The 16,829-nt window shown below is 42.5% G+C and overlaps 1 protein-coding gene across 2 annotated transcripts in view; it reads left to right on the plus strand.

Annotated features, from left to right (window-relative positions):
- The window catches only part of SLC22A23 (solute carrier family 22 member 23), a 109,439-nt gene that overhangs the window by 68,997 nt on the left and 23,613 nt on the right, over positions 1–16,829 (plus strand). For both annotated transcript variants that reach the window (XM_083858799.1, XM_083858800.1), the window contains exons 4-5: positions 5,765–5,933; positions 11,277–11,404. In XM_083858799.1, the coding sequence (XP_083714925.1) occupies positions 5,765–5,933; positions 11,277–11,404 (297 nt within the window). The remainder of the gene's footprint in view (positions 1–5,764; positions 5,934–11,276; positions 11,405–16,829) is intronic.

The following is a 16,829-nucleotide window of genomic DNA, read 5'->3' on the forward strand; positions in this document are numbered from 1 at the left end:
TTTTCATGAGAGGTGTAGCTATATTTACTTTTTTCATGCTATGCCTCTCTGTGAGGCTCCATAGTGTATCTAAAGGGTATTTTGCCTGGCATCAGTTTTGGCACTGTCCCAGTCTTTGTATACCAAATGATCATCTGATCTAGTTTTGATAAGAAAGAAATCTGTTCTGATTAGATATTTCCCTATCAAGATAGCTCCATCCAGGCTCTCTATTGAGGTCAGAAATTAAGTGTGCAGCTTCACATCTGGTGAGGTGTTGTGCTGGCTGCCTGCCCTGGTGCCAGCCTGACAGCTCAGCTCATGTCAGTGCTCAGGCAACTGATTTGACATGTATTAAATGTGTTAATTAAATGGTGGGCTAGCATGTGCTTAAAAGAACTCTCACAAAATTGATAATGTGTAGAAAAGTACCTTTGAAGGAGCACCTGTGTCTCTTCACAGGTGTATTTTAGAGTAACTTCTGTCCTGGTGTTCTGTTGGAGGAAAATAATACTATTACTCAGCTGTTGGAGGTTCAGTCTATTACTGTTCTCTTTTCTTGGCAGTGGATTGGATTTCTCCAGAGAGGAAATTAGATTTTTCCTTCCCTTTCACTCTGTCTCTGTCCTGTGCTTACATCAATTGGTGGTTGTCTGTGCACTGCAGTGTGTGTGATAACCTTTACTTCCACGAGTTACTTCATTTGCTGTTCCTTAATAAACTGTATTTACACGTGATGCTTCTTTCCTTCTGGTGACAGCAAAGGCAATCAAGATGATGTGCTCCTTGTCTAAATTCATGCAGGAGCAAGTGCTGGCTTAGCCTGGGCCATTTCAGCCAGGACTGAATCAGAATTGTGCTAATTGAGAGATAAGAAGTGTGTGTAGCCCATGTGTAGGGCTTGCAGCTCTTAGAAGTTTGTGCCTAGTATCCAAGGGGAAATTTGTGTATAAAAGCAGATATGCTGGATTTTATTTTCCTGTCCCCCTAGCAGCCAGCTGCAAACTTGTCTGGGAGTTATTGATAGTTTTTACTGGAATTTTATCTGGTAGCTAGCCAAAAGCTAGCCTGGGGGCTGTGTTATTCTGGGAGTATCCAGTGAGATGATTTGTTTACAGCAGAGGGCAAATCCCACAGAGAGTGTTGGAGGAAGACAAGGTCCCAGAAGTTTGAGAGAGCTTAGTGGGAATTAGGAAACAGCAGCAGTAGGCACAGGGTCACCTCCCAGCAGTCTTCAAGATCACTGTGGTGGAGGTGGCAGAGCTCCTGGTGCCAAAAGGGTGACCTCAGGGAGCACGGAGGTGGTGGGACGTGCTGGAGGTGCTGAACAGCTTGGGAAACTAAATACTCTTAGAGGTTTTTTTTCTTTCCCTTTGTGCTCTGATGAAAAGCAGAATCCAAATGCAAAATTCTTTCTCAAGGTTACATCCTGCACTTGATTTGGCTGAGCAGAGCAACTACTGGGGCTGAGGCAAACACAGCCTTGGTGCTGCAGGCTGTTACTGCCACTGGGAATTTCTGGTGTCCCACATTTTACACCTAAAGCTATGTTGCCAGAGAATTCTTCTCAAATTATGAGTGTTTTTCACCTGAGTCTCTTTTTTTTTCTTCCCTTTTGAAGCAGAGGAACATCTCAGAGGGACACTTAAATGGAAGGAATCAATAGTATTGGGTGTGTGGTAAAATGGGGGAAACTGGCAGAAACTGGGGGATTTTGTTTGGGTTTTTTTTAATATAATGTGCAACAGTGAGTGTGAGTCTAAAGTCAGACTGTCTCCTTGGGGATTTTTTGCGGCATGAATGCTGTTGGCCAGACTTCAGGTGCTTTGTGTTGGCCATTTTCTCCAAGGGATACTCCTATATAATTACAGTCTTGGTGGCTCGCAGATGGAAACTGGGCAGGGAGAGCACACTGGGAAGGCACAAAAGGCTGCTACCTTGTGGTTTCAGATGGAGCTAAAACTTGGGCTGCAGAACAAGAACTTCTTTGTGTTTTGGGTCTGGAGATGGGCAAGTGAATGCTACAGAGTTGTTCGAGCAGTGTGCAATGTAGCCTCTTTTTCCTCTTGATATGCTGTTTGCAAATTACTTAACTTCTTTATTTTTTTTTTAATAGAAGTATTTGCCTTTCATCCTTGTGCAAATATTCTGAGAATAAATGTCAGCCTTTTAAGACAAACGAGAGGGTTTCTGAAATCTGAAACAGATTGTTACCAACGTGCAAGTGCAAGATCAGGTGAGAAAGGAGAGACAAGATGTGGCTCTTAGTCCTTCCATGGCAGAGACAGCTTGTCTGGTGGGATTTAGAGGAGATGGGCTATGCAGGGCCATGCTCTGTGGCTACATGAGCAGATGTTAACCTAATAATACTGCAGTTCTTCCTGGTCTGTATGTTCATAGACTGCTCCTTCCACAGGTGCAGGTGGAGAGGATAGGAGAAAAAAAGCCAGTTGAAAAAGGGAGAGGGCAGCATTTCAGATGTCAGGCTGTGGCATACTTATGTGATTTTATCTCACTTTCCTGTCTTCTTTTCAGAAGAGGTTGCCTGAAAACCTGTTGCAAAGGATACCAGTCCAGTTTGTCTGTCCCAGTCCCAGGGAGAGAAGCTATTAGCAAAGACTTTTTGCCCTTTCTGATGTAAAGTCCTTGTACCTCTTGCCACAGTGCCTGTTGCATTTGCATTGGTTAACCTGTTGTCTGACCTGTGGTTTTACCCCTGCTGATGCCCAGGCCAGTGACCTCCTGCACAAGGCAGTGGGGCTGAGCCCCTGGGGCACTGCAGAGGTTCTTCAGCAGCTCCCTCACTCATACCCCAGTGAGCCTGAGAGCTTGTGGGCATAACATGTCTGGCCCCAGGACCCAGTTTCCACATTTCCCAGCCAGAGGTGCAATATGCTGAGTCTCATGTGTTCAGTGTCTTGTGCCTGTGGGGCCCAGCTCTGGATCACACCTGCGGTATGACAGCTGCCCTCAGGCTGGGTTGTGCTGGCAGCAGTTTTGCCTTAGGGGCTGTCTGGGTCCAGCTGGTTTGTCCACTGTTGCTGAGCACCTACTGACTGTGAGAGTCTGTCTCATGTGTCCTGAGCATGCCTGATTGCACTGCCCGAGTACTGCAGGATGGATTTGCATGCGGGATTCAACTTGCCCATAGGATCACTTGCCTGGGACTTAGGGAAATTAGGTCTCGGAGTTGGATCTGCTGCTCTGGCTGAGCTGCATAGAGTAGAAATGCTGGGCAAGGAAGCAAAATCCTTTACATGCATGTCTCCTTGCCCACACAAAATTTTCCAAGTAAAGCAAATGGATGTATCTGGGAGGTTTTGGTATTGATGATAATTTCCGTGATTAGCGCGTATGACGAGGGTTTGCTCTGTGCTCCACAAAGTAATTGAGATGGAAACTTTTCCATTGATTTGGGGAGCTGGAGCTTGCTTGCTCCATTTGCCATGGGTGGGTAAAGCTCATCTCTGCCTTGTAGTGGGTTTGTCTGAGTCTGTAGTTCCATCATGTGGATGGGGTGGAAATTGTGCCTCATGCCTGAGTGCATGGAGGCCCCAGTGTGAGCATCAGCTGGGTGCCTTTCCTGCTGCTGGGGCAAGGCTGCTGCAGAGGGTGGCTTTGCTGCAGAGGTGGGAAAGGGTTGACTGATAGATGCTTGCTAAAAACTGCAGTGCTGAATCTTTTATCATATAAAATTGAAGCCAGATATGTTGGAAAGTCAGTAGGCTGCCCTATTATGTAAAAGACTTCAACAGAGATGTGGTATTTCATATGCTGCTGGTGTTGCTTGAAAGTCACGCTCACCCAGCTACAGCAGGGATTATTTTTTTGTCATCTCCAGGTTTTTTAGAGGAAAGGGCAGTAACTGATCATATGCATGTGAGAATCCAGAGAAGAAAATAGATGCTAAACAGTCTCTGAAGCTATTTCCTTTCTATACAATGAATAACTACTGCATATGGAATTTCTTACTGTGCACTAGTGACTTAATAAAATATACTTTTATTATTTGGTCACCTCTTCCTGACTTTATATACAAGTTGATATCTCATTTGTTTTCTTTTTACCTGATAGTAACCTGAGCAATGCAATTAAAATGCCAAAGCCCTATGTATCTAATGCAGACTCCCCGTTTCTATAGCAACAGAACTCGACCTTGTACTTAATGAAGGAATATTGTAGTGTGAGTAACTGTGACTTTAAGGTTTAGAAAAACAAAGAGAAGCACTTTATATTTGGAGATTAGAGAAATAAAACGGAAGTGACCTCTTTGCATAGAAAAAAACTTCCTAGGCTTGGGATACTTCATTAGTAAGAATGAAACCATATTAATGTATTAAGGAGCTCTGTGTTTTAATCTTGTTTACCAAATTAAAATGTAAAAGGTGTTTATAGCATGTGAGAGTCTTGAGGGCTTTTTCTCCCCCTTTTGTTTCCTAAGCTGCTGTGCTTGTGGTTAGGCTAATGAAAATTTGGGCTGTCTGACAACAGATACATTTTCTTTTTGTATTGGCAAAAATCCATTGGTAGTCTTTGTATTGGGTAAAAAGAAAAGGAGCAAAAAGTATGGTGTTTAATCCTACATTTGATCTACAAGCTAGTTCCTGGTCAGTTAGTTTAAATCTGTGTTACAGTGATAAATGCAAACTACAGGTTAGAGAGTGAATGAAGGAGCAGCTGTCATCTCTTCCTATTTTCTTACAGCTTTTCAGTTAAATTTTTAATAACCATTAAATTCTCATTTAAACCACCATAGGAAACACCCCATAGAAAAGTAACAGTGCTGACAGCACCATATCATGAATGTTTACAGGCCTCTTTCTGTATCAGCATTCCAATAAGTGCTACACAACATTTGTGGCAGGTTTATTGAGCTAAAGTATTAGTCTGTGCAAGTGAATGTGGTCAAATGGGAAATATGAAATAGAGGCTTCTATTGCAGTCTTACTGGTGAAAAAATTTCCCCAAGCCAGTCCAATTTCTGTGTTTGCTATTTCTTCTGTGACTTTAAAATTTTGTTGTTATGCTGTGATTCTGATAAATTCATCTTCTGACTGAATAAAGATAGCCAGAATTCAGGGTTTAAGGAAACATTTGATCTAGTGAGCTGAGTTTTATCTACTCTCCTGTCACAAGACAGCTGAGGCAATCAAAGATGCCAGTGATGGTGGTAAATTGCCCCATAACAAAAGGAAGGATGGGGGGCAGGATAAGACAGATGGGAGGTTGGCTTGTTTGAAAGTTGATCAAGATAAGCTATTGAGAAAAGCAAACCCAGAAACAACACGCTCAGCAAAATCCAGCCTGGAATTGGCTGAGTCGGAGCATATTAAGCTGTGGGCAGGTGGCATCCCATTTGAGCTGGGAGCCTGCATCCTGCTGAGAGCTGTGCTCTTCCACCTCCCAGCAAACTGTTTGGAAAGGCAGGTGGTGTCTCTGAGAAGCGTGAAAAAGGCATCACCCAGGATCTTTGGCTTGTTTAATTAAACATGCCCTTTTAAAAATAAATACCTTATTATTTGGTAAAATGCTTCTCTAGGCAGAGACTAAAGGAAATCTGGCAATGAGGATACAGCAGTTATATTGAAGTTGCAGTGTTTGCAGCACAGACACCTCTTAATGGGTTTCTCTAGGGCCTAAATATGGGAGGAAACAAAATGTATTTGATTCTACATAGCTTTGACCAAAGCTCCTGAAGGACGTGAACTCCCTTCAGGTTTCCTAGAGATGCTCTGGGGGTGTCTTTGCTGGTGGGGGCTGACTGTCTGTGTGCTCTGTGTTTCAGGGATAGAGCTCTGTCCTCCCGGGCACCGGTTCATGGTCACCATGGTGGCGAGCTTCATCGAGATGGCAGGGCAGTTCCTCATGCCAGGGCTGGCTGCCCTCTGCAGGGACTGGCAGGTCCTCCAGGCAGTCATCATCTGTCCCTTCCTGCTGATGCTGTTTTACTGGGTGTAAGTATTTCTTCCTCCTGCCAATGCGCTCCTGATGTTTGACTTGGGAGATGCTCCACTGTCGGGAAGTGTGTGTGCTTCACAATGTGTATGAGCCTTTCCCTTTGTTCTTCCATTCACCTTGTGCAAAGGCTTGATTTGAAATAAGAAAGAATAACTTCCTCATCCGCTATAGCATGCGCATATGCTACACCCTGCAACATGATGGGCACTTGGGAGATGATCGCCTTTTACTGAGGTGGAATTGTACTTTGTTATTATTCTGGCTGTCACTTCCCCTTTAAAAGACTAAAATAGTTCTTGAGAGGATGCATCCCAGCCTACTGTTGTCAGACTGTGATTGCATGGTTATATTTTCCCTTAATACCTATGTTGTGGCTCTGGACTGACACTGTTGGTTTCTTTGATCCAAGGAAAGTTACAGATAACATCTGTCAGCCCTGGAACAAGCACACTTGGCTATTTTGTGTGCACGAGGTAGTCAGCCCTGAACTAGACTGATTTTGCCCAAATTAGCACATGCTATGCTGAAGTCTGGGTAGCTGGTCTGTGCCAGGCAGTGGCTTGGGATTGTTCCTACAAGGAATTCCCCACTCCCAACTGGTCCTACTCCTCTCTGCCTATGGCACTGTGGTGTTGGTACAGCTGTCCCGAGAGAAGTAGGATGGCTTTCACCTTGGGAATAGTGCCAGGTTCCATCCCCACCATGACTTTATAAACATTCCAAAATATCTTTCTTTATTGTTCTGTCTTAATGGTGACACGCAGTGGTGGCATAAGACAGTAGAGGCTTATGGCAGCAGTGTTGTACAAACCATAAGAATAGGAACACTAACAAGTCTAAAATATTTAGTTACTGTACACTGAGAAAAATGAGGGAAAAGGCCACTACTCTGTGCAGGACCAAGCTTGTTATGCACCACGGGGAGTTAGGCTGCTAGTTGTAATGCCTGACAAGTTACAACATGTAAAAACTTGTTACAGTATGTAACAGTTATATTTTTGTATTAACTTCTTATAGAGCCCTCCTATGTTGACAGTGGTAACCCCCAGTGGGGATTTCACTGCTTATTCCCAAGGTAGACATGCCTCAGCATGGGCTAAATATACACTCAGGAGAGTTACAACTCACTTGCAAAATAGTGGCAGTGGAGGCGAGGGGTTACCCCTGTATTCCAACATACAACATTTTAAATAGCCTCATCTTCACAGTGTTGATTTTGATGAATAATGAAGGGTATTTTTGTTAATCTGTGATGCTGTTCTTCCCTCCTTTACCTGCTGTATGTTATACACATGCTGGTCTGCTCCAAAGCTTCATGTAGTAATGCCTGCCAGCTGAAATACCTGATGTTCACCACTGGATAAAACACAGTATCAAACAGAATAATTACAGACATTTGTGTCTGAAAGGATGGTACAGTAGTATGGAGATGCCTAATGAGCATGGAGGATGGCATGGAGAGCAGGCATCCCTCAGCAGTCTTCTGGAGGCCACACGTTTTCCAGGTGGCTTTGGTAGGGTCTCACACATTCCTGAGTGATATTGAAAGGAACAGGAAATGCTAAAGATTTTTCTGTAATCTGCAAGAGCTCTGTGGCTTTTTAGCTGGGCAGGGCAGGCAAACCAAGTAAATAAGCCCCCCCTTATATATTGTGGAACACAGCAGCTTGATAAGTAGTGGTAACAGCCCTAGGATCAGGATTTGTGTTGCCCAGGGTTTTTGCATTTGCAGAAATGAACCTTGGTTGGGATGCCTCTTTAATTATATTGTCAGTACAGTATGTACTTTTCTCTTAGGCTTTTTGCTTCCATCTGTTGTATATTCTCTGGGAAGTGTTACCATTTTATTACCTCTTTCTTTCCTTCTGAACGGAATGTGGACCCGCAGCATGTGTTACAGATAAAGGAAGAAAACTAACTGATTGGTGATAAAAGAACTGGAAAACTGCACTGCTTGTTAATTCCCCATCATGTACTCAGAGCAGTTAGTCAAATAACAGATGCTGTAAATAGCCCCTGCACTGCCTCCTCCTTCCCTCTGTACTCTCCTTACTTCCATCTCCTGCTGTGAGAGTGCTGTTTGCCCCTCCAGGCTGTCCTGAGCCCTCTTCCCACCTCTGGTTTTGCTCTTCTGTTGGTCACATGCACGTGGCAGGCTAGACTGTCCCCAGGAGGTGCATGGCTGCATTGGGAAGCAGGGTGTGGAGGGAGGGAAAAGGGAGAGGCAGCAGATTTGTCTAGGAGGGATGGGCAGATGCCCCTACTGGGATCTTAGGTCATTCTGGAAGGTCAGAAAGGCACCCATGAAAGCCAGACAGGGGTTTGTGACAGGTGTATAGAAATAATTTAATAGAAGTTAGACTCCTTTCAAGTGTGTGTGTATTAGAGCCATAAGGGAAGGGGAGCTCCAGTTATACAGAGACCTTATTTCTTCTCCCTTGAACAAAGGAAGCTCCAGACAGTATGATGCCATGAATGTCAGTAAATGTATCAATAATTTGAAATAAACTCCTGCTTCACTCTAACCAAAACTGAAAGAAATGGGAAGAGGTGTCTGGTTCTTTTAGATAGGATTTACTTACACCAAGACACAAAATTGCAATAACTGGGGTTTGTTGACCTGAGGCAGACCTCTGATTGACAACACATTGCTACCTTTCCCTGGGCATCCATTTTCCATCTGCACAGAATCACATGTGGTACTTTCCTGATCTTTGTCAAGGATTCTTCTCTCCTCTTAGGATTTCTTTAACTTAAAATCTTTTTTACCCAGGGTGCCTTCCAGTCATCCCCCTTTCCTCTCCCAAGCAGCAGCAGGAGGGGAGGACTGTGGAATGGGACATGAAAGTTTAACCCTACCCCACCCTCTATTCTTTTCCTTGACTGTAAAAGCGTGGCCCCATGACCTGGAGGTAGCAGACTATCAACCAGCTGTGCAAGGAAAATACTGAAGTTCAGCAGGAAAGAGTGCATGCATTGGCTGTGGTTCACCAGGGACAAACTCTCTGCACACATTGGAGCAGGAACACTGAGGGAGCTTGGTGTCCTGCTCTAAGGGAGACAGAAAACAAAGGATGGAGTGGCACAGAGGGCTTGTGGTCATGCTCTCTTTAAAACAATGCAGCTGATGGGAACTGTGAGCCAAAGGATTGCCCCAAAAGGTGGCCAAAAGCTGAACTTTATCACACTGGCTCAAAAATATGTATTACTCTTCACTCCCCCACATATGCTAATGACTGAAATCACCCAAATTCCGACCTAAACATGAAATGGCATCACCTGTAACTATACCTTTTCCCTTCCCTCAAAGAAAACATCATAAATGTAGTTTAATTGAGGAAGGAGGCCAGAGGAGACTTCACCTTTGTATCCTGGGATCATCGATGAGCTGTACCTATCTCCTCTCTCACCACCTGTTGTGCAAGACTCAAACACTCAACAATACCAAGTGCTTCTTCAGGGAATTCAAAAAGCAAGCTTGTGTTTGTGATCATTCTTTCAGTGCTGCTTAGTCATCTCACAATTTAATGCATTTGTCAATGGCTGTAGTATTCATACTTTAAGTATTATTGGTGTGCGCTTCTGCACTCAGTGTATTTATCACCAGCAACCCAAAAACCTGTATTCCTGTTTCTCAATAAATGACACTTTTGCATCTGGCCGTGAGATTTGTTGGATGTCACAGGACTTCCACTCTGGCCATGAGAGTCCATTGGGTGCAACCAGACTAAGTGTGTCACACTGTTAGAGAATTTGTGACCATGGGAGTTCATATTGATTGTGACTGGACTGATGACCTGGACTCAAGGGAGCCCATGAATTTTTAAGTGTCCCTAAGGAACCTCTCACTGCTCACATGAGTGATGGAGCACATGAAAGATCCTAGGCTTCAGCACTTCCAGTTTGAGAAACCTGCAGGAACCAGAAGATAAGAGACATGTTTGTCCCCAACCTGTGATGCCCATCCTCATGATTCCTTTCCCTTCCCTACGTGTGGGTGGTCATCATAGGACTTGTTGTTTGGAACCTGTAAGCAGCCTTTTGAAAATCTAAAACTTATAATCTGGTGGCTGAGGCTGTACCCTCTCCAGAGCCAAGGATGCAGAGATTTTACATTCAAAAAATTCTTAGTACTTAAAAAAAAAGTTGTTTTGTTTTGTTTTTGTTTTTTTAACAAATCTTTCTGCTAGAAGATGTGCCAAATGATCTGTGCAGGACAAGGGGTAGTAAATAAGCTGTCAAGCTGAATGGCTGTCATCATAGTTGTTAGATATTTTTATTGGCTGGTATCATTTAGATTATGATTTAGTCTGACTGATTTCTCTCCTTTTTATTTCTTATTCCAAAAATCATTTCCCTGTCTCAGCTGGAGGCTTTGCTAAGGTGTCTTCCAAATTGTATGAACCCTCAGAGATGGTGTATGATAATAGTGCAATTGACTGCTTAGAAGTACAAGAACTGGGCAGCATCCACAGCAAAGATCAGTGCTTTGTGAAGGAAATTTGAGGTTTTATTACATATTTGAAGTTAAAATTAGTTGTTAAATTTGTTTTTGGTAAGGTCTTTTGGAAGAGTAGTACAAGCATGGTCTTAATATGAAAAAAAATGTACTTAGAGTGAGATCTGAAATTTTTCATGTCTTTAGAAGTACAGGAAGTTTTGCGGGTTTGTTCTAAGAGCTATCTATTTCTTTTTGTTTTGTATTAAACTAGTTTGGAACAAAAGGGAGAGTGACCATTAAGTTCATTAATCTGGTTAATATCAGCACTTGAAAGAAACAACTGGATGGAAAATGGACTTTTTAAACTGTATGCTTGTATATATTTTTAAGGCAACTAATGAAATATTATCTTTAGTAGGGGAAGCTTATCATTCTAAGAAGTAATTCTTCTCTTTCATCTGTCTTTAAAAGAGAACGCAGATTACTTCTGTCAGCTGTTTTTTTTCTTTGATGTGAATTACCATGTGTGAACTGCACATCTCATTCACTCCCTTCTTGGCGGTAAATATCTACTGCAGACAGCACTGCCTCTTCCTCTCATTTTTTTTTAAGTTGTATTAATGGACAGAGCACGTGTAATATGTTATAAAATTCCAATGTGTTGTATTTCCATGTGATGGGATACTTCCTCTATGATTTGTGAATCAGGGTAAAAGGAAATATCAGAAATTTGCATATTCTGAATCTGTTTTCCCTCTTTTTTGTTTCATAAGCTATTCTTCTGTATTCTGAAATAATTGCACAGCTTCTGAGTGGTTAAATGAGCAACTAAAACTCTACCAATTCATCCTCTGACAGAAACTTGGAAGCAGCCCTAACCTGTTTTCCCTCTTTAAAGTATTTTCCCAGAGTCTCTTCGGTGGTTGATGGCTACACAACAGTTTGAGGCATGCAAGGAACTGATCCTTCAGTTCACGCACAAGAACAGGATGAACACAGAAAGCGACATCAAAGGAGTGGTGCCCGGTGAGTTGGACAGACAACTGCAAATCCCCAGCTCTTCTCTAAAAGCTGCACGTCACATTACTGCCCAGAATTAAATTATCTATTTATTGCCTGTAAATCATCTCATTCATCCATTCATTCATTCATTCTGCTTTTCTTGAAAGTCCATTCCAAATTCCAGCACTGTGTTAAAAACTACATGGCCTGTTGAACAGTCCTAGTAATTATAGTCTTGTCTTGCAGTGCCGTGTGTCTTTAGAGACATCTCTTGAAGAATTTTACCACGGCTACAAGAGTGCGTCTTCAGCTCTGTGTGCCTCTGGAAACTGTGTTTTAAGGAAGCTGCTTGCTGGGATCCTGCCCATCACCCAACACTTACTCTGTTGGTTTGGAGAAGCAGCAGCACTCAAACCCCCTATTCTAAAGTGCTAGCACCATGGGAAACCTAAACCACATTAGAGTTTCTCTTTAAAGCTTTGCTCCAAGAGCTGTTTTGCTTTCCTCTTCTGCATCACCTGAGTGATGCTGCTTTAGGGATAGGGGCTTGCTGCAAGTGACAGTGGTAGGGTACAGTTTTTGTTTGAGAGTTTAAAGTATCAATTTCTTGGCTTACTGATGCTTTTAGAAAGAGTTGGCTCCCCTCATCACCAAAATTGTCACCGAAATAGCCAAAATCCTATCTTGCAGGTTGCAGAAGAGACTCTGTGCATGTGTGTTTGTCTAATTACAGCAAAGGCAAAGACCTTTTGGATCTTTATCTCACCAGTGAACCTGTCAGATTTGGTTCAGGCTTCCCTTTTCCTTCTCACAGGCTTGATTCTGCCCATAAACACTCATTTTGCACTGTCATTTGCAATCTGTATCAGAATACTCACTTGTCAGAAAATGGTGGACACATTTTCCCCACTTTTCCAACACTACCTGTTCTGACCCCAGGGGCTGCAGGGGAACCTCAGCCAGTAGCTCTGCCAGTGGGTAGAAGTGATGCTTCTGCACTTGTCTAATCCTTGCCAAAGGTCTCTGGGGTAACTGCAGTTTCTATCAGTCAGTGTTAAAGGTGTCCGTCAGCACTGGAACAGGCTTAATCCAGGACAGAAAAGTGTCACCATTAACATCAGTGCCTAATGAATGAAGCAGTCTCCATCAGTGGGGGATGAAAGGCCCAGTTCAGGATCTCTGGTGTGCACGCCCAGGTCATTGGTGTGATTTTTGGTGCAGTCAGCACTTTGGTGTTAATTAGCTGGGTTACATGTGATTGTGTGTCTGGGGTTACAGTTCCTGGATCTGCATCATGCAACATGGCTTTGCAGTGTAAATGCCATTTCTCTGGTAAAGTTCTTAAAAGTCTGAGGGGTGTGTGAGCCATCATTAACCTGTTGGTCTGGGTCCCCCCCTGCTCATTTTTGCAAGTTTTCCTCAGAATAAATGATGGATCTTGAGAAATGATGGGTCCCTGAGCCAACAACTGGCCTTGGAATTTCCCAACCAATTCCTAGATTTGGCTTTTGTCAGTCAGCATCTTGAACGTGCAGAAGAAATCAAGTGTATTTTAGGAGAAAGAAAAAACAAGTTACCTGAGTTTCCTTTAAGGAAAATAATAAAGACACAACTGTGTGCTGGAGGCATTTATTTAAGCCATGTATAATGATATTGCCCATGAAGGAATGCTAAATGTCAAAATGGCTTTTATGTCTATTATTTGTGACTGATTACTTTTCTCAGCAGGTTCATGGTAGGAGTACACTCCTGTTTAAGGAGGGTGAAAAAACAGAGCATTATTTCACATCTTGCTACTCTGGATCCTCTGACTGCAAACACATTTAGACATAGCAGTTGTCAGTACAACACCATTTGCAATTTATAAATTATTCAGAACATGGTCATTTCTGCCTCCTTGTTGATGATGAGGTTGTTGAGGGTTTTTATTATTTCTTCCCTCACTTTTTCTCTTTAAACTCTTTCTGCAACCCCACACTTAAAGGCTTTTCTGATGCAGCCCTGGAAGGAAGCTGCATTCCTGTAGGAAGAGTAAGAGAGGAGCAGTATCAAAAGAATGAAATAAGGTTAACTACAAACTACTGAAGGAAGGACCACCTCTCTTGGGGGTGTTGATGGTCTGAATCAGGACAGGAGAAGAGTATAATGCTTGAATTAAGAATGTGGTCAAGCTGCAGGCCTTGTATCTTGCAGTGGGTCAGGAAGGAGGAGGAACCCTTTCTCTGCTCTTGTGTTCTGTAATAACATGGCCATAGTTGCTCTGGCATGGAATGGGTAAAAAGCTGGTACTTGTCTGGGAGAAAGGATGCCATTGAGCCTGAGGCAGATATCCCTTGTTTTCCCTTGATTCCATTGTTAAGCTTTCCTATCTGTGTGGAGGGATTTTTGTTTGTGATTTGTTTTATTCTTTGTTTTCCATCTGAAAGGACTGAAACTGTTTTGCTCTAGTTAGAGGCCATTGTGTTGCTGTTTATTATTCCTCACTGCATTGTTGTAACAGCCTCCTGTCATTGAGTTACTCCCAATGCATTTAAATGATAAACTGCTCACTTGCAGTCCCTTCCAGCTGAAAATCCCACTGTAACTTTACTCATATATTCCAGTCAAATTAGTGTATCTGATATAACAGATCATTGCAGGAGCTAGAGGAATTTCATATATACCTATTTTGGCACTTGATATGAGTTCCACAAAAAAAGAAGCAGTGTTCAAGAGGACAAAGTATTTTTGGGATGCAAGAAAATCTAATTTTGAATTGCTCTCCAAGCAGTGAGCAGGCTGATTTTCCTTTCTGAAGAATCACACCACTTCCACTGCCTGCTGGAAGCTTTTGTTCATCCATTTGGCTACACTGCCTTTAGTGGAGAGTGCCACTAACCATGTGTAAAGACTCTTCGGTCCATGGGGAGGTGGCCCAGGTTGGGGGGGGTGGCAGGGTAAGGAAGCAAAATTTATCTGCTGTTTTTGACAGTCTGTGTTGGAGTGGTTGCCAGTGCTCTCCTGGGAGATGCCTCTAAAGACAAGAACTATAAGTCCAGACAGTGATGCAGATGCAGCTGAAAGGTCCAGCAGCTGCTGTAACAACCTGTGCCAGAACAAAATGAGGGTGGGCAGCTGATGGGCAATGCCCAGCCAGCAAGATGGAGCGGGGAGTGTGCTTGCATGGGAAACAAATAAAAGTGAGACAAGGGATGTTGGTAGGATTCTAGAGTGTTGTAAATTTACATTGCCCTTATCTTCAGTAGCCTATCCCAGGACTGGTGTTGGTTGCGTAAAGGGGCCTTTTTCCTCAACAGCTTTAAGTGGCTTTATTTTTTGAGTGCTTGGTGTGCCTTGTGATTTTGGGCAGGAATAATTTGCCTTTATAATGAGATTTTTGGGTTTATGTGGTTGCATTTTCTTCTTAAATGCTTAAGAAACATAGGTGAATTAGACCTGGTTAAATTACTCCTAGTAAGTTTTTATTCAAAACTTTATTGACTCAAAATTTCACCAGTTGGCTTCAAACTTTACCCTCTTTTAGAAACAAAAGTTTAAATCTGTTTTTGCATCAGGGCAATTATTTTTATTCAACTGTGTATTGAAATGTCGTTTTTAAAACAGGCTTGCTGAATTTTGTTGACAAATGTTTCAAAAAAGTCAGCTTCAATAATGAGCAAATTAAGCATTTTGGTAATATTAATTCAGTATGGATTTTTTTTACTACCAGTTTCTCCAGAAACTTCACCATCTCTTCCTTGATCCCCTGTAGAGAACTAAAGATATATATATATATATATATATCATTATATATAATGCAGCTGCAGGACAGTCATTTTCACCTTAGTGTCATAAATGCTAAGGAAGTAAGAAGATTGTTTAACAAACAGGAGGAAAGAGTGTTTAGGGGAATTGAAATCCTAAAGCACCAACCATACTTACACCTTTTGAAGGTGTGTTACACTTTAGGTGGCTTTCATTATTTCTATACAATACATTCTTTTTCTTTGTGTGGGGTTGAAGTGTCTGTTTGTTGCCTGGAACAGATTGTCTGCTGCCAGCTGACTTTGGCTGTACCAGTACCCAACCCTGCCCTGTTTGGGTGTCCCAGGAAATGCTCTGCTTGGAAATGCTCCACTTGAGACCCTGCTGTATCAGCAGCTCCCCAAGTGTCACACGTGATGCTTCCATGGAAACCCACCCCTGTGCACCTCTCTTTGACTTCCATTATGTGGGGAGACATTTCAGGTGTTCCTTAACATCAAAATAGCTGCTTGGCCAGGCTGAAAAACAAAGCTCCCTTTTTGCTCATCTCTGGATGGAAACACAAACCAGTGGTGCTCCTGTGGGCAGAGAAGTTATAGCTGTTCCTTCCCAAAATTCCCTTCTAAGCGTAGAGAAATAATACTGATGTAATCAGGAAAGGTGGACAGCAAAGGTAGAGCACCCAAATAGCTGCTGGTACTTCAGCATGCAGGACACAACATGGAGAAGATGAAGGGGTACAGTGGTGATAAGTACTCGGTGTATGTGTGTGGATTGCAGTTAGGAAAGCTGTGGTTTTCAGGGAGTTTCCCTCTGAAGAAAAAAAATTATCTTTCACCTTTCTTGCTGCTGATCAACATGCTGCCATTACTTTTCTTTAAACATAAGCTATTTTTCTGTTTTGTTCTGCTATATATTTTTTTTTCCTAAGCATGAGGCTTGAATCTATGTATTATATGCGTTTTCCTTTTCCACTGAGTAAATAGCAGAGGGAAGGGTGAAAATGCCTTGTGTCTGAAAGTCTCTTTCCCTATAAAGCTTTATTCATAACCTTAGTCCATCACACCTATCACTACACTACTGGTTTAAAGCTTGTGATAGATGAAGAGTGTATTAGCTGGAGAAGAAAAAGAAGTTTCCTGGCTCCATAATACAGGTGATTCCATGTGATAGTGTAGTACAAATCTGCCAGATGTCCTCCTTTGCCAGATCCGTTTCTTGGGTATTTAATGGTGTTAAACTTAAATGTTTCATGCAGCTCAGAGAGGGTGGTTAGGTGAATGTGGTAAATGTAGTTAAAACAGTTCAAGGTGGTGCTTGAAGGCTGTGTGTCAGCCACAGAGATTTCTATCTAAAAATTAAAAAAAAAAATATATATTCAGCCAGTGATTTCTGCTGTTCTCTTGTATGTTAAATCAGTTTCAGGATGAAAACATGTGTTTCTCCTGCTTGAGCCCCTATTGTCCAGCAGCAGGAATTGGTAGAGTTTGTGCAACTCTTTCAGGATGTGCTGTACATGATCGTGATTAACAAGAATAAAACTGGTCAGTTAGGTCCTCTTCTCATGGCTGGGTCTATAATAATGGAAGAGGAGAGCCCATGCATGCCCTGACTGTATCCTTAGCAAAGGTAGTAGTAGTGATATCTGACAGTATCAGCTTTTGGAGGGATCAGGGGAAAAGGGTGCACTCTACTGAGAATATGC

This window comes from Zosterops lateralis (genome assembly GCF_965231275.1).
Source record: "Zosterops lateralis genome assembly, chromosome: 1".
Lineage (NCBI taxonomy): Eukaryota > Metazoa > Chordata > Aves > Passeriformes > Zosteropidae > Zosterops > Zosterops lateralis.